Source organism: Raphanus sativus, chromosome 9, assembly GCF_000801105.2.
Source record: "Raphanus sativus cultivar WK10039 chromosome 9, ASM80110v3, whole genome shotgun sequence".
Classification (NCBI taxonomy): domain Eukaryota; kingdom Viridiplantae; phylum Streptophyta; class Magnoliopsida; order Brassicales; family Brassicaceae; genus Raphanus; species Raphanus sativus.
Window position 1 is genome coordinate 32,284,139 of NC_079519.1, and position 22,379 is coordinate 32,306,517.

At 39.3% G+C, this 22,379-nt stretch overlaps 8 protein-coding genes, 1 non-coding gene and 1 pseudogene across 11 annotated transcripts; 7 read left to right on the forward strand and 3 right to left on the reverse strand.

Annotated features, from left to right (window-relative positions):
• Window positions 1-368: 368 nt before the first annotated feature.
• LOC108823483 (cytochrome c1 1, heme protein, mitochondrial) lies at window positions 369-2,887 on the forward strand. 2 transcript variants are annotated; one of them, XM_018596702.2, is made up of 8 exons: window positions 369-527; window positions 718-812; window positions 1,124-1,335; window positions 1,442-1,721; window positions 1,822-1,893; window positions 1,981-2,097; window positions 2,205-2,270; window positions 2,470-2,887. In XM_018596702.2, the coding sequence occupies exons 2-8, from the start codon at window positions 753-755 to the stop codon at window positions 2,584-2,586; spliced, it is 924 nt and encodes a 307-aa protein (XP_018452204.1). In that variant the 5' UTR covers window positions 369-527; window positions 718-752; the 3' UTR covers window positions 2,587-2,887. The 2 variants fall into 2 exon arrangements, with proteins under 2 accessions (XP_018452204.1, XP_018452205.1); XM_018596703.2 differs by having other exon boundaries at window positions 415-527; window positions 701-812.
• Window positions 2,888-3,244: 357 nt separating this feature from the next.
• LOC108828482 (probable methyltransferase At1g29790) lies at window positions 3,245-5,165 on the reverse strand. 2 transcript variants are annotated; one of them, XM_018602191.2, is made up of 2 exons: window positions 5,036-5,165; window positions 3,245-4,845 (listed from the first exon to the last, which is right to left on the reverse strand). In XM_018602191.2, exon 2 carries the CDS (start codon window positions 4,754-4,756, stop codon window positions 3,509-3,511), a length of 1,248 nt encoding a protein of 415 aa, XP_018457693.1. In that variant the 5' UTR covers window positions 4,757-4,845; window positions 5,036-5,165; the 3' UTR covers window positions 3,245-3,508. The 2 variants fall into 2 exon arrangements, with proteins under 2 accessions (XP_018457693.1, XP_018457694.1); XM_018602192.2 differs by having other exon boundaries at window positions 3,245-4,848; window positions 5,036-5,160.
• Window positions 5,166-6,087: 922 nt separating this feature from the next.
• Window positions 6,088-6,972, reverse strand: LOC108823846 (30S ribosomal protein S21, chloroplastic). Its single transcript, XM_018597135.2, has 2 exons — window positions 6,446-6,972; window positions 6,088-6,376 (listed from the first exon to the last, which is right to left on the reverse strand). The coding sequence occupies exons 1-2, from the start codon at window positions 6,886-6,888 to the stop codon at window positions 6,247-6,249; spliced, it is 573 nt and encodes a 190-aa protein (XP_018452637.1). The 5' UTR covers window positions 6,889-6,972; the 3' UTR covers window positions 6,088-6,246.
• Window positions 6,973-7,129: 157 nt separating this feature from the next.
• LOC108825614 (transcription and mRNA export factor ENY2) lies at window positions 7,130-8,166 on the forward strand. Its single transcript, XM_056995234.1, has 6 exons — window positions 7,130-7,181; window positions 7,214-7,279; window positions 7,386-7,470; window positions 7,565-7,659; window positions 7,763-7,839; window positions 7,915-8,166. The coding sequence occupies exons 1-6, from the start codon at window positions 7,147-7,149 to the stop codon at window positions 7,986-7,988; spliced, it is 432 nt and encodes a 143-aa protein (XP_056851214.1). The 5' UTR covers window positions 7,130-7,146; the 3' UTR covers window positions 7,989-8,166.
• Window positions 8,167-8,726: 560 nt separating this feature from the next.
• On the forward strand, window positions 8,727-10,434 carry LOC108825730 (zinc finger BED domain-containing protein DAYSLEEPER-like). The gene is made up of 5 exons (XM_018599077.2): window positions 8,727-8,890; window positions 9,037-9,333; window positions 9,443-9,773; window positions 9,875-9,987; window positions 10,184-10,434. Exons 2-4 carry the CDS (start codon window positions 9,037-9,039, stop codon window positions 9,976-9,978), a joined length of 732 nt encoding a protein of 243 aa, XP_018454579.1. The 5' UTR covers window positions 8,727-8,890; the 3' UTR covers window positions 9,979-9,987; window positions 10,184-10,434.
• Window positions 10,435-10,945: 511 nt separating this feature from the next.
• On the reverse strand, window positions 10,946-12,653 carry LOC108825716 (B2 protein-like; annotated as a pseudogene).
• Window positions 12,654-12,928: 275 nt separating this feature from the next.
• LOC108828013 (uncharacterized) lies at window positions 12,929-14,384 on the forward strand. Its single transcript, XM_018601555.2, has 7 exons — window positions 12,929-13,084; window positions 13,168-13,208; window positions 13,533-13,590; window positions 13,665-13,758; window positions 13,826-13,910; window positions 14,000-14,065; window positions 14,159-14,384. The coding sequence occupies exons 1-7, from the start codon at window positions 12,997-12,999 to the stop codon at window positions 14,270-14,272; spliced, it is 546 nt and encodes a 181-aa protein (XP_018457057.1). The 5' UTR covers window positions 12,929-12,996; the 3' UTR covers window positions 14,273-14,384.
• A 160-nt stretch (window positions 14,385-14,544) lies between these two features.
• TRNAL-AAG (transfer RNA leucine (anticodon AAG)) lies at window positions 14,545-14,625 on the forward strand. Its single transcript has one exon. It is a non-coding gene; the product is annotated as a tRNA-Leu (tRNA).
• Window positions 14,626-16,102: 1,477 nt separating this feature from the next.
• Window positions 16,103-19,064, forward strand: LOC108828012 (probable metal-nicotianamine transporter YSL6). The gene is made up of 7 exons (XM_018601553.2): window positions 16,103-16,542; window positions 16,700-16,872; window positions 16,985-17,082; window positions 17,174-17,311; window positions 17,397-17,586; window positions 17,703-17,835; window positions 17,941-19,064. The coding sequence occupies exons 1-7, from the start codon at window positions 16,179-16,181 to the stop codon at window positions 18,873-18,875; spliced, it is 2,031 nt and encodes a 676-aa protein (XP_018457055.2). The 5' UTR covers window positions 16,103-16,178; the 3' UTR covers window positions 18,876-19,064.
• Window positions 19,065-20,349: 1,285 nt separating this feature from the next.
• On the forward strand, window positions 20,350-21,451 carry LOC108827655 (transcription factor TCP20). The gene has a single exon (XM_018601097.2). The coding sequence runs from the start codon at window positions 20,571-20,573 to the stop codon at window positions 21,354-21,356; it is 786 nt and encodes a 261-aa protein (XP_018456599.1). The 5' UTR covers window positions 20,350-20,570; the 3' UTR covers window positions 21,357-21,451.
• Window positions 21,452-22,379: the final 928 nt, after the last annotated feature.

The following is a 22,379-nucleotide window of genomic DNA, read 5'->3' on the forward strand; positions in this document are numbered from 1 at the left end:
ATTTAGGTAAAAGCCGCCAGATCCACATCAAACGGTCAGTGCGATCTTGTCTGCCGTGAATTACCTTTACGTGTCCGAGATGGCAATAGTTTAACGGTGGAAAAGTTAACGTCACAAGCGTGTGACGTAATTAGACAGCGACCGTTGACTTCTTTTAGTAGTAGACTCATGTGTTTATTCGACTGGTCTGCTCTTGTGAGTTTGCGTGCGGTTTTAAATACTCTCTAGTCTCTAGAAGCCACTAGGCTAAAAGAAAAACGGCCGGAAGTGTTTTCCATGGATGGAAAAAAACGACATGAAGTTTGTCGTTGGAGAAAAAGTAAACCCAGCTAAGTAAATTTTATTTCTGTTGTAGAAAACATTGGGCTCAGATAGTGTGATGTTGGCCCATAGGGCCATAAGAGTAATACGGTCGTGTGTTTAGCAGCCGCTGTGTCATCGTGGAACACCCATATTCTCTCGTTTCTCTCTATTTCTTCTTCGTTCCTCGATCTTCTCCGTCGCCGATCTCGCCACTTCATTTCCCGGTTAGACTCTCTCTCTCCGTTGGTGTATCTCGTATTCGAATCCTTCGATGTATTATCTGACTTTCTGATTGTTAAGCTATTTATTTATATTTATTCGACGGATCTGTATGTAGACTCGGATTTTTAGGTCTTGTTCGTATTATCACTCCTTCATTGTAATGTTTTTGATTCAGTTTCTTTGTTTCTCCAGCGAGTTGATTTGGTACAAAGCGTTGAGAACAAAAAATGGTAGGAGGAGGAGTTATCCAGCAGATTCTCAGGAGGAAGCTTCACTCCCAATCCCTCGTGAGATTTTTTTTTACAGTCTCGTTTATCTTTTTTTTTTTTTTCCTTTTTGATTTGGGTAAGCGTTATTACAGCTTGGGATCTGTCCTAAGAGATAATCCTCACGAATTTATTTTTCTTTCTTTTGGTTATCTGGTTGGGTTCTGTCTGTAAAAGGCTTCATGTTTTGTATAAGACAGGAGACAGGGATCTGTATGATTTTCATTTGTAGCAATCTCTTGACATTGCAATTTGTCAGCACGTGGCTGATTTTTGTTTGCAGCATAGAATTTTCTCTTTAAGCACTGGTTTTGTTGTTGTTGTTCCTGCAGGCAACTCCGTTCCGGTCGTGGTTTTCTTCGAAGACTGCTCATGTGGATGCTGGGTCTTCTGGTGTGAGAGCATTTGCGCTCTTGGGTGCTGGTGTTACTGGCCTGTTGAGTTTTTCTACAGTAGCATCTGCTGATGAGGCCGAACACGGGTTGGCTTGTCCAGATTACCCTTGGCCTCATGATGGCATTCTCAGCTCATACGACCATGCCTCGTAAGTGTTATTAGTTGCTGTGCTTATCCCTTAGATAGCTAGACTCTGAAAACTTGAGAGCCTTATACTGTTTTTAACTGATGAAGGTTTGATGTTGTATGAGCAGGATCCGTCGTGGGCATCAGGTTTATCAGCAGGTGTGTGCATCTTGCCACTCGATGTCTCTCATCTCATACCGAGATTTGGTGGGTGTCGCCTACACAGAGGAAGAGGCAAAGGCGATGGCAGCTGAAATCGAGGTGGTTGATGGACCTAATGATGAGGGTGAGATGTTCACCCGTCCTGGTAAACTCAGCGACCGCTTGCCTCAACCTTATGCCAATGAATCAGCGGCAAGGTTTGCTAATGGTGGAGCGTATCCTCCTGATCTCAGTCTTATCACTAAGGTGTCCTGTTTTTTTTTTTTTTTTTAACTTTAGCTTGAAGATTAGTAGCTGATTTAGTGTGTTAGTGATCTAAATGGTTTCAGTGTTGTGTCTGCTATAGGCACGTCACAACGGTCAAAACTACGTCTTTGCTCTCCTGACGGGTTACCGTGATCCTCCAGCTGGCATTTCAGTAATTTCTCTCTCATTTGTTACATTTTTACATCTTCAAATTCGAATTTGCTGGTTGTGAAAGAAGCCATGATAATTTTTTTTGCAGATTAGAGAGGGGTTACACTACAATCCTTACTTCCCAGGGGGAGCAATTGCTATGCCGAAAATGCTCAATGATGAAGCTGTCGAGTATGAAGATGGTGTCCCCGCCACAGAGGCACAGGTTAGGTCTCCTCCATTTAAAATATTTATAAAGACGAATCCTTTAGGCTTTAAAGGATAGCCTTGCTCAGTGTCATTATGGTATTAACTTTATCAATTACGGCGCAGATGGGTAAAGATGTTGTCTCATTCTTGTCCTGGGCAGCTGAACCAGAAATGGAAGAGAGGAAGTTGGTAGGTTTATCTTCCCTTTTCTCCGGTGCATATTACATCAAAAGTACTAGATTCTTAGTTTATGGTGGTGACTTAAAGAACGAATGATTGATCTTGTACCATGTGCGCTTGCTAATAGTTCTTGGTTGTGCTAACATCTCGATATGTTCACAATTTTTACAAAGGCGATTAATGTTGTTGGGTAACTATTATTCTGCAGATGGGTTTCAAATGGATATTCCTACTATCTCTCGCTCTCCTCCAAGCAGCGTACTACAGGCGACTGAAATGGTCGGTTCTCAAGTCTCGCAAGCTGGTTCTTGACGTGGTGAACTAAAATCACTACGTAGTAAGCTTTTGCAGTTGGCTACTACACTGTCCTCTTTTCAGCAAAAATCTCCATTTTATGTCATAAAAATCTTTGATGGGACCATCCGTTCTCGCCGGAAGGTGGAAAATCTCATCTTTTCTTAATTTTTTTTACTTATATCTCTAGGGAGTTTTATGAGGATAATAACGACAAAAAAAATTTATGCCTCATAATCAAACATGATTTTGTGGTTTCTACATTTTGTTTCTTGTCCATGCCGATACGGTTCAGCTTTCGGGTTTGTTTCAATAAAGAATATCTTTGTACTTGGTTTCCTGAATTACCTTCGGTGTTCTTCCTTTTTTGAGTTTGTTACTCTCATTTTCGCTAATACTTTTATGCATGTTCTAAAGATTGGTCTACGCCACAAGTTCTAGCCGAAACAACAATTTTTAAAAATCTGATTTATACCATTTGTATATCTAATTTTAATAATTCATAATAATGAATTTACAACTAAATCCAAAACTAAAGTATTTTATATAAATATAAAAGTTTAAATTAATAATTGTTTAAGTTTCGTATAATTCTATTTGTTGTTAGTCTTCTACAAAACATCTAGTTATTCCCTATAAACTTTTTGAACATTACTTTTATATCTCTCTTTGTTGCCATATATAAAACATTTATTTTCTTAGTTTGTAAAAGCTATTATATAGATATAATCGCAAAAAGAGAAGTAACTGTAATGGTCAAAATTACAAAACAAAATAAAACAGTACTGAGAAGCTGCTTACACAAAAGATTTTTCTCCAATAGCCTGATAAATAAATAATCGACATGACTTGCTGCTTATTCTTCTTGATATAAATGATCACCTCCTGAAATCCAATTCTTGTATAATTCTCTATGATCAAACGTAATAGTTAAGAGAGCACTACTATCAGGATCAAACTCTCACCGGCTTTTGAAGAACAGCAGAGAGATACACTTGCCCATCAGCCTTCTCTCCAATAACCCATTTCAGCTTCTTATACCCAAACCTCTCGATCAAACGCGTCAGCTCTTTCTTCTTCACGTCACTAGCGCAGTAGAAGTTATCCAGCCAGAACAACCCACCGGGCTTCAAAACCCGATCGAGATCAAACATCAAGAACTCCAACTTCTCGGCTTTCCCCTCCACATCCAACCCGCTAGAACCACGGACAAGATCGAACACATTGTCGTGGAAAGGGAGCCTATGGTCTAAACTCAAGAACAGCGGGAAAACCCCTCTCGCGGCAACGAACTCGCTGAACGGACCACCGTTGTTCAGCGTGTTAGTGATCACAGTCACGTTCTTCTCAGCCATCCTCGCCGCGAAAGTCCCTGACGACCCGCCGCCGCTGATATCGAGCCCGATCCGGATCTTGTTGCTGCCTAAACCCAACACATCGTCGATCAAGAAGTCGTTCTTCCACTTAACCTTCACGAACCGATCTTTCTCGCTGCCGCCTAGATCAAAGCATCCGACGCAATCCGGAGTGAGTTTCTTTCCTTTCAAACAGTCAAAGCTCTTACAGCCAAGTCCACTCCAGTTAACACTCTTGTTACTAACTGGCCTCCATAGAGACTCAGGAAAAGGTCTCAGATCCTGCTTGGCGACGGTTTTCGCCAAGCAGCGTCTCCTCGGCAGAGGCTCGCATCCGCGGAGGATCAGCTTCTGGCCGAGGCTCCAGTCGTCAGGACACCTCTCAAACTTTTTGTACGACATGTACTGAGAGAGCAGATCCGTGGATTTCTCACAGCTATGCCCAACGGATGAGACCATCTCGGTGATCCCCGTGCGGGAGTCTTTGCCGAGAGGGAGCTGGTGGCGGTTGAGGAAGAGTTTGAGCTCGGGGACGGTGTTGGGACGGGATAGATCGATGGATTCGTAGCCGAGGATCTGTTTCTCCATCTGAGCGAGTTTGCGTTGGGAGGTGTCGATCTCTCGGAGGATGAGGGAGAGGTGCTGGGAGACGAGGGAGATGTTGTTGGAGTGGTGGAGTGGGTGGTTGATGGTTTGGGAGTTGGAGTGGGAGGAGAAGGCGTATAAGGCGAAGAGGTTTGTGGTGACGACGGAGAAGAGCATGAGGAGGTTGACGGCGGAGGAGCAGACTGATGTTCGTCGGAATCTGGCGGTTCCGTCGCCGATCTTGAGGGAGACAGATCCCATCTTATAGCTAAATAATTTTTTTCGGCGGTGAGAGAAAGAAAGAAGAGATCAAGCTACAGAAGTTTTCATCGTTGCATTTGTGATTGGATCTGCTGCACAAAAAGATATTCCAGATTTAGAAACATCTAACGATTCATCTTAGAAAAAAAAAATTCTAGAGTAATTACGAAGACAATCAATCATTCAGATCTATTCAAAATCAACGTGAGGAATTTGTGACGAGCACATAATAAGACTGTTAAGAGTTGACGATGCTAAAGAGAGTAGATGGAGCATTACCGTGGCTTCAGTGGACGAGAGTCAGTGGAGTTTCTTTCTACACTCTTATTTCCCGGAATTGGTATCGCCGACAGGACTCGAGTCAACACGTGACTTATGTATTAAATGGTTCTCTTTAACAAGCCTTTTATTTTGGGCTTGGCCCATACAAAACTTTCTGGGTCGACTAATTTAGAGTTGAAAAAAAAAACGAAATTGAAAAAATTCCAGCGCCAAGTAGGAAGAAGCTTGGTGAGATTGCATTAGAGAGAACGAGAGGTCGTGGGCTCTCCTTATCTCTCAGCCCTCAGGTGCGGACTCATTGAAGACTAGTGTGAAGAAAGAGAAGAAGTCTAACTGGCAGCATTATTGTTGTCTTTACTGGTTGAGCGGTTTCTCTTCATGTAGTGGAAGAGACTGCAGTTGTTGCTATGTAATGAGTTATAGAGAATATGTGAGAAAATGAGAGGCATCTGAGAGTACTAAAAACTCTGGTGAATTTTACAAGTGGTGATTCACCTTGGAATACTTGCCATTAAATTTATTTGAAACCTGCTTACTAGCTATGTTTTTGATTTAAAATATGAAAAGTCGTTCAAGTTAAAAACAAAGAGAAAGTAGGAGTTTTATGTGAGAGAACTGGTTAACCTACAAAGTGTAACGCTCTGTCTCTGTTACCTCATTCAGTAATTTTGATCCAAACGTTCTAGTTTCCACATACACATGAAATAACAAAACAACTAACCGAACACAGTACTAATTTAAAGATTGGACAAGTACTAAAGATCTTAAGCTTCGATTCAAATCCAAACTTGGTTTGTTTATTTTCTTCCTAACTCTGATCTCTTTAAGCAGAGCCAGTATCATGCATGCATTGGCCTATATATATGCCAGCCACTAGCTATATGTATTAGCACCAGAAATGCATATAGCATCCATGATAAAGCTAACTAGAAATGCATATAGCATCCATGATAAAATCAAAGGGGTTAAAAATCCAAGTAACCTATACAAGAAATGCATCATACAAAGCTAAGATAAACAATCTGCATATATGAGAAAACACCGAACCAAATTGAAATGAATTTTTTAGTCATAATAAAAAGAAGTCTTTAACATTGACAAGAACTCATTACCAGAGAGGCAAGTTACACGCAATTTGAACATACAATGTCACCGAGTAATCAAAATAGACAGAAAAGGAAGGGGAGATCTATGTACTGAAAGCGTGTTCAAGAAGGTACATCTCCACCAGGCATCTCCCAGTCCCAGTTATCTTCTTGTTCATCCTTCTTCTTACCCTTGGTTGCTGCCGCTGCTGCTTCTTCTCTGGTCTCTTGAGTAAACTTTGCAAAAGGACGCCTGAAAAAAAAAAAACAACCCACCAATTAAGAACCAAACCACAATATCAAAGGACATAAGAGACGAAACCTTTTCTTGTTACGCTTAGCAGCATCACGAGTCCTCCGCTTCTTCTCGTCCTGCTTGTTCTCAAAGTACCTCCTCCTCTTGCATTCCTGTATAACCCCCGTCCTCATCACCTCCCTTCTGAACCGATTCACCAGCCTCTCCTCGGACTCGTTGTCCTCCACGAACACCTGCACGTTGTACCCCGAGCTGCTGAAGAAGAGCGTGTTCGAGTAAGCGAGCGACGGGCATATCACTGAGGCGAGCTCGGAGGAGGATGTAAGCGAAGCGTTGGAATGAGGCTCGTCCATGGCCACGGCCGTTGATTCGATGGCGAGATCGTTTCTACGTCTGTTGGAGACTGTTGGAGTGGGGAGAGTGAGGTTGGGAGGCGGGGTTGGTTTGGTGTGGGATTTGAATGGGGAGATGAAGGAGATGAAGCTCGTGAGTGAGAACGAAGCCGCCATTTACGCCTCTGTGATGATGATGCCGAAGAAGAAGAAAGAAGAAAGAGATTGAGTTGTGGATAAGAATCAAAATCAATTTCTAGGTCAGTGAGTGGATCAGTTACGGGTTGAAGATATAAAACCCCGTTTCACATACGGGTTCGGATCTGGGCTAGATCATTTCTTATGGCTTGTTATTCACTTTTTCAACACGTATGGGCCCGCTTCCAATGTATTAATAAAGGCCCATTATATAAACAGCACGTATTTTTGTATTCAATGGCACGTAGTGTGCGATCTTTGTCGTCGTCTGCTTTGTTTTTTCTTTTTCTGAACACAGTCTGGGTTTGCTGAGAGATTCTGGGGAAAGTCCTCCATCATTGTTGATCCTATTTCGTGATTTATCGATTATGTTTGTATAATTGAATCGTATTAACTTTCTTTTGAATCATGAATCGTCGTATCTGAATCTTCGATTTCGCTGCTATTTAGTTGTTTTATGTTTTGCTCTGATTCAGGAAACAACACTCGGTGAATCGGTCTCCAACGCCTGAGGAAGACGAGAAGGAGGAGCTCACGCTTCGAGAAATCATCAACATCAAGGTTTGAATATGCCAAGTCTCTCTCTCTCTCTCCTTGTTTATTGATGTGTTTTGGACTTTTGATGATTTTAAATGAAGACTTTTGATTTGTGTAGTTGGTGGAGAGTGGAGAGAAAGAGAATCTGATGGAGCTGGTGAGAGATAGATTGGTGGAGTCTGGTTGGAAAGATGAGATGAGAATCGCTTGCAGGTTTGGCTGCTGATCAGATTAATTAGGGCTTTTAGTTACAGCTTTTTAAAAGTTTTTTCAAACGTAAAAATGTTCAATTTGAAGCTTCTGTTTTCGAGTGCAGGGAGCATGTAAAGAAGAAAGGGAGAAAAGATGTTACAGTCGATGAACTGATACGAGTCATCACTCCCAAAGGCAGAGGTATAGAAAAAACAAACAAACGTGAAACCAGTTTCTATTAACTCAAATATTAATTATGGATTTGCGTATGTGCAGCTTCAGTACCGGATGCTGTCAAGGAAGAGCTGTTGAACAGAATCCAAAACTTCATTCGATCAGCTGCTCTTTAATTGATCCAAGATCATTTACCTACGAAGATGATGGTGGTTTCTACTTGTAACCAACACTAACCAATGTATCATCTTTGCTGTTGTAGAATTAGCTTTTCCTGTCTCAACTCTTTTATGTACCAAATGAAACGATGCCATCCTTAAAAGTTACAGGATATCATATCTGTTTTTTTTTTCATACACAAACAAGTAGCTCATACCATTTGGTTTGGCACTGTTATTTGATATCTTACTTTTCTCTTCACATAAATCATTGTTTCAAGTGTTATTAAACCTCTCACAAAACACAAACTCGTACACTAGACACAACACTAGGGATGTTAATATGGGTTTGAAACCCGCAGGCCCATATGGGTTTATAAGAAAATAAATGCTCATTTAGACCCATTTAACTATTTGGGTTTTATATGGGTAACCCTTTTAAGACCCATTTATTAAATGGGTTTTCTCTGAAATAAATGGGTATCCATTTAACCCATTTATTTTTTTTTTTTGACTTAAACGACTTGATTTTTTTTATTTGTTTTCTTCTCCTTCGATCAGATCGCGTAAGGGCCAAGGGGAGAACAAGTCCTCCGATCTCCTCCGATCCGATCTCCTCCGATTCAACCCATCAACTCAGACGAAGGCTCTTTCTCTCTCTCTTCTCTCTCTCTTCTCCGAGACCCATCGTCTCCTTCGAAGTTCGAATCGAAGGCTCTTCCTCTTTCTCTCTCTCTTCTCTCTCTCTTCTCCTAGTGGATCTGGTTTATCACTTGACGTTTCTACTAGGTGGAATTCTACTTATGAAATGCTGGTTAGAGCGTTGAAGTTTAGGAGAGCATTTAAAAGCTTGGAGGCTTTTGACAGGCACTACATATGGCTACCTTCTGAAAGAGAGTGGGATCGTGGGCAAAAAATAAGTGAGTTGCTGAAACCTTTCAGTCAAATCACTAATCACTTTTCAGGATCAAAGTACCCAACATCTAATGTGTACTTCTTAGAAGTTTGGAGGATTGAGAAATTGCTGAAGCGTTTTGCGAGCTGTGATGATTATGATTTGAAGCAGATGGCTAAGGAAATGCAAGTTAAATTTGCCAAGTATTGGGAGGATTACAGCATCATTTTGGCTATGGGTGCAATTTTTGATCCAAGGCTGAAGTTACAAGTTCTTGAGAAGCTTTATGAAACTTTGGATCCTTCTACTTCTAGTTTAAAAACTAAAGATCTTAAGACTCATTTGACTACACTTTATAAAGAGTATCAAGATAGGACTTGGGGCAGTTCTTCTGGTTCTTCAACTTCATATACACCAACTCCACAGGATCTGGTTAATGAATCTCCTCTTGAAGATGATTTAGACAGTGTAAGTTTCAAGCATCTTTACTCTTTTACATCTCCTCTTGATTTAGACAGTGTAAGTTTCATGACTGTTGGTTTTTGAACTTGGTTAATGGCTTTTCATCTTGTTACAGGATCTCTTTGAATTGGAAAGAAGCCTTGGGAGTAATCTAGGAAACACAAGAACACATTTAGATGTGTATCTTGATGAGGAGAGGCTAGATAGAAAGTCTTTTCCCAATTTGGATGTATTAAACTATTGGAGGGAAAACCAAGCTCGATTTGGTGATTTGGCAATGATGGCGCGTGACATACTTAGTATACCTATCACGACAGTAGCATCTGAATCGGCTTTCAGTATCGGAGCTCGGGTTCTAACTCCTTACCGAAGTCGCTTGCTTCCCAAGAATGTCCAGGCTCTGCTCTGTACTCGCAACTGGTTACGAGGTTTTGCGGAATATGAAGGTAACTTGTACTCTAACTGATTATTGTTCTTTGTTGCTAGAGATGTTAAGTCATAACTCGATAGTGGCTTGATATGTTTTTTGTTGATATAAATGTCACAGGTACAGTAGAAGATGTTGATGATATGTGCAACGAAGATGCTAGGAAGAATACAACTACTTCTGGAGTCGATGGTTCAAGATCAGAAGATTCAAATGTGCGTTGAACATTTGAGGTAATATCTTTAAAACCTTATCTAACGTTGAGTTCTCTTACAAAGTTAAAATATGTGCATGGGATAGTAGAGATCAGTGTTGTTGTCTTTACATTTGAGCTAATGGTCTTGTGATTTGAGTGAGAATGTGACTGATGCTAGAATCTCTTTGCTTTGCTTCTTGTAAGAGTCGCTTATTTGTTTCTATGCTTTGTAGGAAGTAGAGAAGATACTCAAAAACTGTGTTCTTTCAGACAGAAGTCGAGATGATTAGTCTCAAGAGGTTTCTGTCATCCTTTGTTTCTTTGTTTGTACTTTGTACTAGAGATCATCTCAAAAACTGTATTCTTTGCTTCCCATTGTTTGTTTAAAACCCATCTCAAAAGTTTTTATTATTTGTTTGTACTTTGTACTAGAGATCATCTCAAAAACTGTGTTATTTGCTTCCTATTGTTTGTTTAAAACCCATCTCAAAAAAATTTATTAATCAATGATTCATTTCTGAACTAGTGTTCTTTTTGAAATGTATACATTTATCTAGAGTCCATAAAATTAAAAAAATTTATTTAATATTTGACACAAAGCAAGCAAGAATACATATCAAAAGTTATTGATAAATGATTTATTTAGAGTTCATAAAGTTAAAAAGGTGAAAAAAAAAAGAAATTATCTATTTAAAATAATTTTATAAACATAACTAATGCAAAAAAAAAAAAAAAAAAATTAGTCTAAATGGGTCTAAATGGGTTTAAATGGGTACATATAAATTTTATGGGTTCTAAATGGGTAGCCCTAATAGGTCTAACCTATATGGGTCTAAACTTATATGGGTTCTAAATGGGGTGGGTACTAAATGGGGTGGGTCTAAATGGGGTGGGTTTACCCATATTAACATCTCTACACAACACTAACCAATGTCTCATCTTTGCTGTTGTAGAATTAGTTTTTCCTATTTCGACTTCTTTTATGTACCAATTGAGACGATAACACCATCCTTAAAAAAATTGAAGCTTCTCATTTAGGAAATTGGTTTTTTTCCCTTACATAAGTAAACACAAACAGTAACCATTGGTTTGGCTCTGTTATTTCATCTCTTACTTTCTCTCTACATAAATCATAGACTCAAAAGAGTTCTCAAATCTCTTACTAAACACAACAAGAACTGAGAGTATTTGCTTATTCGGCAGAGCCTCTTCGCCCTTTTGCTTGCCTCAAGATGGACAGACTCCTCACTTCTTAGTAAACCCATACATTTAATAACGACTCTTTTAACTAACTCGCAAAAGCTTACGCTTCTTAGGGTAATATGCATATATATATATATTAGAGGCACACACTCCTCCCTCCCTCAGCAACGTGGTATTGCATAAGGTTGATCACGGCTTATGGAGAGCCAGCTTGTTCACAGAGATCTAGCAGATCCAGTGTCTGCAACAAAAACATCACATTAGGTTACACATTATCACTTCACAGGTCCATGCAAATATTTTGTATTTAGATCCAAACTCTAGATCAATGGATATGTGTAGGCACCTCGGGAACAGTGAGCTCAAGGCGAAATTTAGGACCATCGTAGTGGTGAAGAACAGGCCTGAAGGAATCCTCTTCCAAGGCTTTGTAGATCTTCCTCACTCTGATCCGTACCTGGAAGTCGAATTGGCACAAAGTATCAAAACAAAGTGTAAATGATGCAACTTTGGTGATCGTAAATCTCACCTGAGCTGGAAATCTTGACTCTCCTTTGCACTTTTTGTCTTCCCAGGCAGTGGCATCAATGTTAGTACCTCCAATGAAACATTGTATGTTTGAAAAATTTACCAAATAGGTGACGTTTCAAGTCTTCCTGCATGGTATTATCATTGTTGCAAACAAATATGTACCCGCCAAGAACTTCATTCCTTGGAAGCATCTCTGATGCAGGCAGCGTTTTAAACCTCTTGTCAACAGCACCACTATCATTACTGTTGCTCAGGTCTTTGTTAGCAACAACAACATTGCCACTGTACTTGTTAACTTTCATGTTGCCTCCTCCACTTTTGAAGTCATTCATCTTGTTGTTGTTGTAAACATTGCACAGCTCCATATATTTGGCATCCAAGTTCAACATGTTGAAGTTGAGGTTGTTGTTCTCCTGGAAGCTAAACTTGTTGTGGGTAGGCCTGAACTGAGAGTAGGTTTTGGAGAGAGATCGAGGTTGTTCATCCTTTCCCCTTTCATCCTAGTCTGCTCAGCGAGCTTGGTTGCAACGGTGGACCATTTGTGATCGTCTGATGCTCTTTGACTGACCTCGGAGCTCATCACCCAGTTGCCAGAAGCTCTCCATAGCTCTAAAAAAATCTATAGCTGAACCAATACAAACATAAGAGATTACAACAATACCATAGCTTCCTTCAAATCTATTTTTAAAACACTTAATAAAGTTTTTATCTTTTTTGTTGTTTCTATCATTTCACAACCAAATCGAAGCTACCTCCAGAAAAAAATTGAATCCCAAACTCAAATCAGACAACCAATAAACAAGTAAATTTTCCGTTAAATTTAAAAACTTTCCCAAACCCTAATCATCGAAATTGAGAAACCCAAAGCTCGAAACTGATAGAAAAGGACCCAGAGATTTCGGAGGAGAATCTTAAAGGATAAAGATCAAAAATCGAAAAAGACACAAGATTTATGAAGGTACAGTACAGTGCTTACCCGGACGTCAGAGAAATTTGATAGAAGAAATGAAAATGGTCCTCCTCTCAGTAGTATTGAGAGTTATTAACACACGTTTGGTTTGAACTGTGAGATTTCATTAATTAATTAGTGTAGTTAGACTTTGGTAACAAAATAGATTTGTGAAGAGTTAAATCGATAACAATGACGTAGTTGATTGATAAAATAAATTCATATAATTATGTAACGTTTTGTGATAAGGGGTGTTTTGGTCATTTGATTAATATTGGTGGCATTCTAATTTGTTTGTTTAAAACATTTTCTGTACTTTTTCTCTGGTCGGAAGATAAAAGTGTTCTTTTTTTGTGTGTTGGAATGGCGTCGCTGCAAAGCTCAGGGATGTTGACGAAAGAGCAGATGGTTTATCTCTTTGATCGATTCGATTACTTGACCTCGCAATCTGGTAAAATTAGCTTCAATTCCTTTTCAAGGGATCTCAACTCCTTGTATTGATTGATTGATTAATTATTCATTTGATAATCTCAGATGTGAAAAAAAGAATCTCCGACGCCGTTGAGGATAAACAGGTGAATGTTTTGTTACTGTTTTGGTAATGGCATTAGTTTATTGATTGATGCAGTTAAAGAGTATTGTTTGGTAGATAGACTAATGTCGTTTTCAAAGTGGATAAGAGATGATTATGTTAATGACTGTGGTTTTTTTTTTTCAGACAAGACTAAATGTGGTTGAAGTATTGATGTGTCTGATAATTTACAATTCTACATTATCAAGTCTATGGACTTTTTTTATAGAAAATTTTGATGTACCTTAATGGTTACAAGAAGACTACATTGCATTGAAGATAGGCTTATGCATGTGTTACATTTTGTTGGTGCTTTAATCCAATGCAGGAAGCTGTGGCTGTTACAACTGCAATTCAAGAGGAGATATTCTTGGAGATGGGAATTGGTAACGTTCTGGGTTAATTTTTTTTAAGGCATATTCTTGTGTTTCTCAATGAAGGTTTATTATGGGTTAAACAGACCCAGGATTTGGTATTGGATGCTTGGGAAAGCTGAACTCTGCGTTTGAAAACGATAAAGAGTTGATGATTGGTTTCTACAAGTTTCTCGCTAAGTAAGCTCTCTCTCTCTCTTTCTCTCTTAATAGATTTGATTACGAGGGCTGATATACCAGTTAATAGGGAGGAGATGGCATGTGAAGAAGCTGAGCTTGGACCAGATTGTTTTCAACAGAAAATGGAAGCACAACAGCAATTACATGAACAGGTAAAATGCCAGGTTTGGTGATTACCAAACAAAAATGTACATGTAAGTTCATTGTCTATACTCTATGTATTCAAATGTGCTTGGTGCAGCAACTGGAGATGCTAAAGTATATGCGTAAGTTTCCTCTGGACGACCAATCTGCTATCCTTAAAAAGGCAAGACTGTCTTTACTATGGCCTGAATTTCTATGTTTTCAATATCTTTATAAGCATTCATAGAATCTTTTTTTTTGTTTCTGTTTCCAACAGCTACAGAAGCAACTAGAGAATGCGGATTTTGAGCCTGAGGCATCCCTTTTGTCAGGAGAGCAATTGGAGGAAGCTGGAAGAAGAAGGGTTTCACCAGTTTTTGGAAGCAGATGATAGCTTTCTCGTTTCTCACAGGCCACTTCAATTTGTAAACTGTCTCTTTCTCTTTTCACTTCCATATACTTAACCTTTTTAGATGCAAATGTAAGCAAAAAATTTGGATGAACTTTTCATTTGCATGAGAAATGTAAACAAAAATATGCAAGGCTCATGCCCCAGTGAAGACCAATCAATCATTCGTGACCATCCCTTTACGGGACTGTCTAATTGTATGAGCTATTAAAATGTAAGTTCTAAGAATGTTATTACTCTATGTAGAACAACAAGTTGATATGGCCGAGTTGGTCTAAGGCGCAGGATTAAGGTTCCTGTCCGAAAGGGCGTGGGTTCAAATCCCACTGTCAACAATTTACTTTTTCTTTTTTTATGGTGTGCTTTTTAGTATGCTGTCGTTTTAGAGTATGGCCCTTGCTCGGTCTAGTGTGATGTGGTTGTGTCAAGACTTTCTCGTACCTTTAAATAAGTGGAATCTGGATGTTTCGCGTAAAGAACGTAACTGGAACCAAGACTATCTATATAACTGGAAGTGTTAAAAAATAATTATTTTCATTGATTATTTGAAAATTTTATGATTAAGTGTTAAAATTCCTTCTGATGCCTTCCATGATTCTAAGCTGAAATTTTATTTTGCCCCTGGTGAATCTTACGGCTGGCTCCGCCACTGACTGTTTCAAACTAGAAGGTTGTACTAATGCTGGTGAGTTTATTTATGTAACTTCCCTGTTCCGTAAATCGTCTTATACTGTATTCTACGATCCGGTGAAAAACAGTTGTAGGAGACTCAAATTTGAAGGAATCGTGGATAAGCTCATTATGCATGCTTTTCCGAATCACATTGAAAGTCTTAGGTCTTTGTAACAATTTGTTGATGCTCTTTAATTTATATTGGTTTTCTTTGCAAAACATTTTATAGTAGCATGAGTTGCAACATTACAAACTGCCTCAGATAAAATAGTCCGTAAATCACATTCTAATAATGGTCAAACATCCGGTTTTGATCATTTTGTCACGACAATTTATACAACCTTACCATTCATGACTCCTTGATCTTCTGGTCATATCTGAGAAATTTTTATTACACTTCAAGATATGACCAGAAGATCAAGGGATCGTGAATGGTATGGTTATATAAATTGTCATATCGCAAAATGATCAAAACCGGAGGTTTTCCCAAAGAACAGAGGTTCTAGTGGAATCATTCATAGTTTCCTTTGATGCAAGAGATTGTCGAATATAGTTTTATGATGTGAGAGAAAGATGGTGAAGCATTGGGCATGGAAGAAATATGGAACAAAGGTTCATACGAAAGAAAACTTCACAACGTAATCAATTGAGTAAAGACATCTCGTCATCCTCAACACTGCAAACCTTGGTGAAAGAATCAGATGGCTTATTGTATATCATCCATCCGTTAGAATGTGATCTACGGACCATTATTTGAATTTGAAAATTCCGTTCATAACCAATCAATATCCCAATCATATCACACTGAACTCTGGCTTGGACTTAAAGAAGCAGCAAAATAAAGAGGCCTGGGCCCAACCCAACACTAATCTTACGCCTAACACAAAAATCAAGCTGAAATATCGCAAAAAGATAAATACATAAAATTAGCTGGAATTATTACGTCAGCCAGACTAAACACGAGGAGTAAACAACCAAAGAAAAGAACAAAATAACATTTATCAGTACGCTTCGTATCAATCCATTCCAACCAGAAAAATTTATCGTTTCGATGTAACAGTAACGTAACTGAATCCAAAAACCACGTGGCAGCCTCTTATTCGACCTTCTTAACTACCATTGCGTCTAATCTCGAGATTCACTACGATATTTCCATAACTAACTTCTTAAATTCGTCAACCTCACGTTCCTCTCTCTGAAAGATCCGCCGAAGAAAATGGGGACGGAGATCCCAGCATCGCCGGAGATATCCGAGGCATTGTTACCGGGATCAGATAAGACCGCGACGGCGGCGATTCAAGACGAGCACGTACCGGAGTGGAAGGAGCAGATAACGATCCGCGGACTGGCCGTGAGCGCCTTGCTGGGGACGCTGTTCTGCATCATCACTCACAAGCTGAACCTCACTGTAGGTATCATCCCTTCGCTGAACGTCGCCGCTGGTCTGCTCGGCTTCTTCTTCGTCAAATCGTGGACCGGTTTGATGTCGAAGCTCGGATTTGAGGTTAAGCCGTTCACCAAGCAGGAGAACACCGTTATTCAGACTTGCGTCGTCGCCTGCTACGGCCTCGCCTTTAGCGGTAACAGATTCACGAAGGCTCTTGACGATTAGTTTGTTTGATGATAGTAGAGAGCTGTGATTTGATCGAGAATCTGATTTGATTGGTTGACTATTTTTGTTGCTACTTCTTGAGAAATGATTGATCGATTGCTTTTGCTTACTGTTTGAAATTTCAGGAGGATTTGGATCGTATTTGATTGCTATGGATGAGAAGACGTACAAGCTCATTGGTGCTGACTATCCTGGCAATCACGCCGAAGATGTTATCAATCCAGGGTTGTGGTGGATGATTGGGTTTTTGTTTGTAGTTAGCTTCTTGGGGCTCTTTAGTCTAGTTCCATTACGCAAGGTATGCATCTCCGTTACATGGATCTTATACAGAGCAATGCATAGCTTCCTAGTATCTCAATTTCTTGGATACTGTATGTGCTATGATCCTTACTCACATGTTTATGTTTCAGGTGATGGTTTTGGACTACAAGCTTACTTATCCCAGTGGGACCGCCACAGCAATGCTGATTAACAGCTTCCACACCAACAGTGGAGCTGAGCTTGCAGCGTAAATTTTTCAGTCATTCAATCTCGCTTGCTGCGAACTATATCTTGCGTTTTTTTTTCAACTTGTTCACGTAATATTGTTTTGACTACAGGAACCAGGTCAAATGTCTTGGAAAATACCTGAGCCTTAGCTTTGTTTGGAGTTGTTTCAAGTGGTTCTTCAGTGGTGTTGGAGATGCATGTGGATTTGATAACTTCCCCACGCTTGGTTTGACACTTTTCAAGAACACGTAAGTAGTTCATATTAACAAGTTTAGCTACTTTTTTGGAGTAAGTTTGCGCAGTTTTTGATGAGTCCCATTTTTCTGCTCGCAGGTTTTACTTCGACTTCAGTCCGACATATGTTGGATGTGGTCTTATATGCCCTCATATAGTGAACTGCTCGGTTCTTCTCGGTGCGATCATCTCTTGGGGGTTTCTGTGGCCATTTGTATCACAGCATGCCGGTGATTGGTATCCAGCTGACCTTGGCTCCAACGATTTCAAAGGTCTCTATGGATATAAGGTACAGTATAAGCTGCTCATTCTACTAAGAACCTATGCACATTTCCATGTCAAAAGGGTGATGAATTGATATGATTTTAAGTACTGATATTTCTTTCTCCTTCATAACCTTTTAAGGTCTTTATTGCCATTGCCATTATCCTTGGAGACGGTCTCTACAATCTTGTCAAGATCATTGCTGTCACTGTGAAGGAATTATGCAGCAATAGCTCTAGACACCTCAATCTACCCGTTGTTGCCAACGTTGTAGGTGAGAGCATATTAGATCCTGGCTCATCTCTCACATGCTCTTATAATAACCAATATCTTGTAATAGCCTCTGAAACTGTATGTTTTCCGATCCCATAATTCACAGATGACGAAGCCTCTGAGATACTGTTGGTAAAGAAGAAAAGAGATGAAGTGTTTTTGAAGGACCGTATACCTCTTGGATTTGCAGTTTCTGGTTATGTGGGCCTTGCAGCAATCTCAACCGCAACAATCCCTTTGATATTTCCACCTTTGAAGTGGTACTTTGTTCTGTGTTCTTACTTCATAGCACCCGCTTTAGCCTTCTGTAACTCTTACGGAACCGGGCTCACGGACTGGAGTCTAGCATCAACCTACGGAAAGATCGGTCTTTTCATAATTGCTTCGGTAGTAGGAAGTGATGGTGGTGTCATTGCCGGTTTAGCTGCATGTGGTGTCATGATGTCAATCGTCTCAACCGCAGCTGATCTCATGCAAGACTTCAAAACAGGTTACCTCACTTTATCATCAGCAAAATCCATGTTCGTAAGCCAGCTCGTGGGAACTGCAATGGGCTGCATAATCGCTCCCCTCACGTTTTACTTGTTCTGGTCTGCTTTCGACATTGGAGACCCCGACGGTCCTTACAAAGCACCTTACGCAGTGATCTTCCGTGAGATGGCGATTCTCGGTATTGAAGGATTCGCAGAACTGCCTAAGCACTGTCTGGCTCTTTGTTACGGGTTTTTCATTGCGGCTCTGATAGTGAACCTCTTGAGGGACATTACGCCGCCTAAGGTCTCTCAGTTTATCCCTATCCCAATGGCGATGGCTGTCCCGTTCTACATTGGAGCTTACTTCGCTATCGACATGTTCGTTGGGACTGTTATATTGTTCGTGTGGGAACGGATCAACAGGAAAGATGCAGAGGACTTTGCGGGTGCAGTAGCATCAGGTCTGATCTGTGGAGATGGGATCTGGACAATTCCATCTGCAATCCTATCGATCTTGAGGGTCAATCCGCCCATCTGTATGTACTTTAAACCGGCTTTGGCAAGTTAAAAGGGAGTCATAGTCTCTCATGGCCGCAAAAACTGAAGTAATTGTCTTCATATGTTGTGTATATATGTTTCGAAATCTCAGTTCCCAGGAAAACAAGAAATGTTGTTGCAAAATCTCTTTATATGTTTTAGACAATGTTGTTGTTTAAGGGATGTTGTCCCTTTGAATGCTTTCATTTTTAGATATTCATTCACAACACAAGCTCAAGAAAAGTTTGAGACCATTTGCCTTTCGACAAAGACGTTGTGAATAAATTGGATTACGCATTTCGCCCCGTACAACTGGTAGTAATCAATAAATACTATATTCATAAACAGTTTTTTTTTCCATTAATTCAATCTTAATATATAAATTAGATCGAAACCTAAACAAAAAAAGAATAAGAGTATGCAAACTATAAATTGGCTACACATCTATATATGACGTTATGAAACTATATGCACGTATGATAATCTCAGTAACCAAGGTTGGAATTACAAATGAGTGATGTGATAATCCCTTACTTTCAATGTCACGTATTGGAGTATCAGATAATTTGACAGGTATTAGAGTATTAAACGTGATTATGAGCGTCACTAGGATGAGATTCCTGCCTTTAATCATCAAGAGTAGTTAACCTAATCAAGATTAATTGAACTCCAGGACTTCTGAGTAGTTATGAATGATGATACGGGGGTGCTAGTAAAAAACAGATACTATGATGTTGTCAGTCTATAAATGATGGATCTATCAAAGTCATCCAGTCTCTTTAGGTCTTGCCCTACAAGCGAACCAAACCCTCTATGGACCAGCTTACTTCCTTCTCTGTGAAGACGTTGACTTTGGTTACTATTTTAGATATTATGTAAAATGTTTTTTGTTTTTTGCTTATGACAATAGTGAAGCAATTGTAGTATTATATGATTAGTGGTAACTAACATCGTAGCTAAATACTAGAGCTGCAAACTATAGATCATATAAATATATATCTAACGAGTACTTGGATCACAGAAAATAAATAAACAGATGCTTGAAAAATAGTTACTAGATTCATTGATTGGATGAGATTATTTATCACTACGGTAATGTCGATACACCTTTTTTAATGAAAATGTCACTACAGTATCAGTCACAATAGTATACATCAAAATGAACTTTTTCACTAAAAAAAAAAAAAAAAACTTTTTCACTAAAAACAAATCCTATGACAGGCAATTAAAACGTACAATTTGTTTTACTGAACTGGACACAGTCAGTGACTGTATGTCTGTATCTAGTAGTGCGGGACCTGAAGTGGCATTTCTTAGATTCTCATTACCTTTGATCTAAATGTGAAAAACGTCACCTCCTTTTTCATCAGGGGTTTACTTGTTTGGTTAAAAACTTTAAAGAGTCTGAGTATCACCAAATCAAACCAACAAAAGTAAAAAGGAAAAATGAAAAAGACAGAAAAAAAAAACTGAAGTCTGATACTTTAAAGTGTTTTCGCATTTCTTTATTGACCAAATTTTAAGATCGAAAGATGATAGCTTTTTCTTTTTATTCTTCTCCATACTGCATCGGGATCTTATTGGATTCCTGAAAAAACACAATTTAAAAACACTATGAAATTCTTTTTCTATTCAAGTCGCAGACCCTTTAATTGAAATCCCAGAGAGAGAGAGAGAAAGAATAAACGTTCAGTTAAAAATTTCCAAGTCCCCATATAGTGTTTTGATGGATCCCAAGAACCCAAATCAACACCATCATCATCAGATCGTGGTCGCTTCCGACAAAGAACCAAACAACAGTAAGAAGCAGCTTGGTCCGAAGAGAAGCTCAAACAAAGACAGACACACCAAAGTGGAAGGTAGAGGTCGGAGAATCAGGATGCCTGCGCTCTGTGCCGCTAGAATTTTTCAGTTAACTAGAGAATTAGGTCACAAATCAGACGGTGAAACAATCCAGTGGCTGCTTCAACAAGCGGAGCCGTCTATTATCGCAGCCACAGGTTCAGGAACTGTACCGGCCTCTGCTTTAGCCTCGGCTTGTGCTGCTGTCTCTAACCAACATCATCAAGGTGGGTCTCTCACTGCTGGTTTGATGATCAGTCATCATGACTTAGACGGTGGTGGTGGTAGACCAAGTTGGGGAGAAGGAGGAGGAGAAGCTTCTAGGTTATGGCCGAATGGAGCTGGTGGGGTAATGAGTGAAGGAGCTGGTTACAGAATTGGGTTTCCTGGGTTTGATTTTCCTGGTGGAGCTATGAGTTTTGCTTCCATTCTTGGTGGTGGTGGTAATAGCATTCAGATACCTGGACTTGAGTTAGGGTTGTCTCAGGAAGGGAATGTTGGGGTCTTGAATCCACAGTGTTTTACACATATTTATCAACAGATGGCTCAGGCTCAAGCTCTGGCTCAGGGTAGGACAGTTCACCATTCTCTTCATCATAATCCATCACTTGAAGATCATCAGCAAGAGAGTGGTGATCAGAAAGTTGATTCTCAAGGCTCAGGGCGTTGATTCAGCTTTCTAAAAAGCTTTTGGTGTTTTGTTTTGTTATAATATTCTTGTAATTGTACAAGTAGCATGGAGAAAGGAATGAAAGGTTTAATACAGAGTGAGAGTGATAATCTATAGGCTTCGAATAGGATGCTGATAGAGAAAATGCAGTATGAAATATAAAAAGCAGATCAGGCAGAATATATACAGACCCATTAGTTATGCAGATCAATTGTCCAAGTCCTTTTTCCTCTTATTTACAGATCAAACATTTTAAACATTAACATTTATCTGCATGCAGTCCATGTTTGTTTTAATATATCTTTTTGTTCAGCATATAAAAAGGTGAATGGCAAATGAAATGCGGTCCAATCTGCAAAACACACAAGTGAGCTGATTTGAGTGTTTATGACATTTTCTCTGGCAGTTGCTGTGTGGAGTTTGTTAATAGACACATCCGGAGATTGTTTGTTCCTTTTTTGAAGTTTTGGAGTCTATATTTGATCTAGAGAGGCTTGTTTTTTTTTCTATTCTATGTGTTGTTGCTTGTTTTTGATATCAAGAAACCGACTTTTCAATAATAAAATGGTAATGTATATTTTCCTTCTACCACATTTATGGAATGAAGATTACAGTTTTTAACAAAGATAGAAGAAACTTTTTCACAGTGTGCCCTTCTATAGCATGTCCAAAGAGTTTGTTGCATGTTCTGATTCAGTGTCTTTGAGCTTCAATAGAGTTCACTATGATCTTAAATTTCTGTTATTTAACTTTCATCTGCACTCATTTATTGATCCGAGTATCTTTGGCATCTCTGTTTGATCTGAGGTTGTGCGCAGTTTGAAGTTAACTGTTGACATGTCTTGAGTTTGGTACACACTCGATTCAACGGTCGGTATTGACTTCATTTTAGGTTTATGTCACTTGCACACAAGCTAATATGTTTCGAGACTTTTGCAGTTCCTGTATTTACATTCATTAATTATATCTTTGCTTTTGAAGTGTTTCCCAAGCAAAGATAGTTGGAAGAGTTAAAAAGTTGAA

Excerpts from the sequence above, each read along its gene's own strand:
- LOC108827655 (XM_018601097.2), top strand. The coding sequence starts at position 20,571 with ATGGATCCCAAGAACCCAAATCAACACCATCATCATCAGATCGTGGTC.
- LOC108828013 (XM_018601555.2), top strand. The coding sequence starts at position 12,997 with ATGGCGTCGCTGCAAAGCTCAGGGATGTTGACGAAAGAGCAGATGGTT. Across the intron at positions 13,085-13,167 it reads TTACTTGACCTCGCAATCTG|ATGTGAAAAAAAGAATCTCC; the intron begins GTAAAATTAGCT and ends TGATAATCTCAG. Across the intron at positions 13,759-13,825 it reads TTCTACAAGTTTCTCGCTAA|GGAGGAGATGGCATGTGAAG; the intron begins GTAAGCTCTCTC and ends ACCAGTTAATAG.
- LOC108828012 (XM_018601553.2), top strand. The coding sequence starts at position 16,179 with ATGGGGACGGAGATCCCAGCATCGCCGGAGATATCCGAGGCATTGTTA. Across the intron at positions 17,083-17,173 it reads AGTGGAGCTGAGCTTGCAGC|GAACCAGGTCAAATGTCTTG; the intron begins GTAAATTTTTCA and ends TTTTGACTACAG. Across the intron at positions 17,836-17,940 it reads CGTTGTTGCCAACGTTGTAG|ATGACGAAGCCTCTGAGATA; the intron begins GTGAGAGCATAT and ends CATAATTCACAG.
- LOC108825614 (XM_056995234.1), top strand. The coding sequence starts at position 7,147 with ATGGCACGTAGTGTGCGATCTTTGTCGTCGTCTGC. Across the intron at positions 7,280-7,385 it reads TTTCGTGATTTATCGATTAT|GAAACAACACTCGGTGAATC; the intron begins GTTTGTATAATT and ends GCTCTGATTCAG. Across the intron at positions 7,471-7,564 it reads GAGAAATCATCAACATCAAG|TTGGTGGAGAGTGGAGAGAA; the intron begins GTTTGAATATGC and ends TGATTTGTGTAG.
- LOC108823846 (XM_018597135.2), bottom strand. The coding sequence starts at position 6,888 with ATGGCGGCTTCGTTCTCACTCACGAGCTTCATCTCCTTCATCTCCCCA. Across the intron at positions 6,377-6,445 it reads GCTAAGCGTAACAAGAAAAG|GCGTCCTTTTGCAAAGTTTA; the intron begins GTTTCGTCTCTT and ends TTTTTTTTTCAG.
- LOC108828482 (XM_018602191.2), bottom strand. The coding sequence starts at position 4,756 with ATGGGATCTGTCTCCCTCAAGATCGGCGACGGAACCGCCAGATTCCGA.
- LOC108825730 (XM_018599077.2), top strand. The coding sequence starts at position 9,037 with ATGGCTAAGGAAATGCAAGTTAAATTTGCCAAGTATTGGGAGGATTAC. Across the intron at positions 9,334-9,442 it reads TTGAAGATGATTTAGACAGT|GATCTCTTTGAATTGGAAAG; the intron begins GTAAGTTTCAAG and ends ATCTTGTTACAG. Across the intron at positions 9,774-9,874 it reads AGGTTTTGCGGAATATGAAG|GTACAGTAGAAGATGTTGAT; the intron begins GTAACTTGTACT and ends TAAATGTCACAG.
- LOC108823483 (XM_018596702.2), top strand. The coding sequence starts at position 753 with ATGGTAGGAGGAGGAGTTATCCAGCAGATTCTCAGGAGGAAGCTTCAC. Across the intron at positions 813-1,123 it reads AGCTTCACTCCCAATCCCTC|GCAACTCCGTTCCGGTCGTG; the intron begins GTGAGATTTTTT and ends TTGTTCCTGCAG. Across the intron at positions 2,098-2,204 it reads TCCCCGCCACAGAGGCACAG|ATGGGTAAAGATGTTGTCTC; the intron begins GTTAGGTCTCCT and ends ATTACGGCGCAG.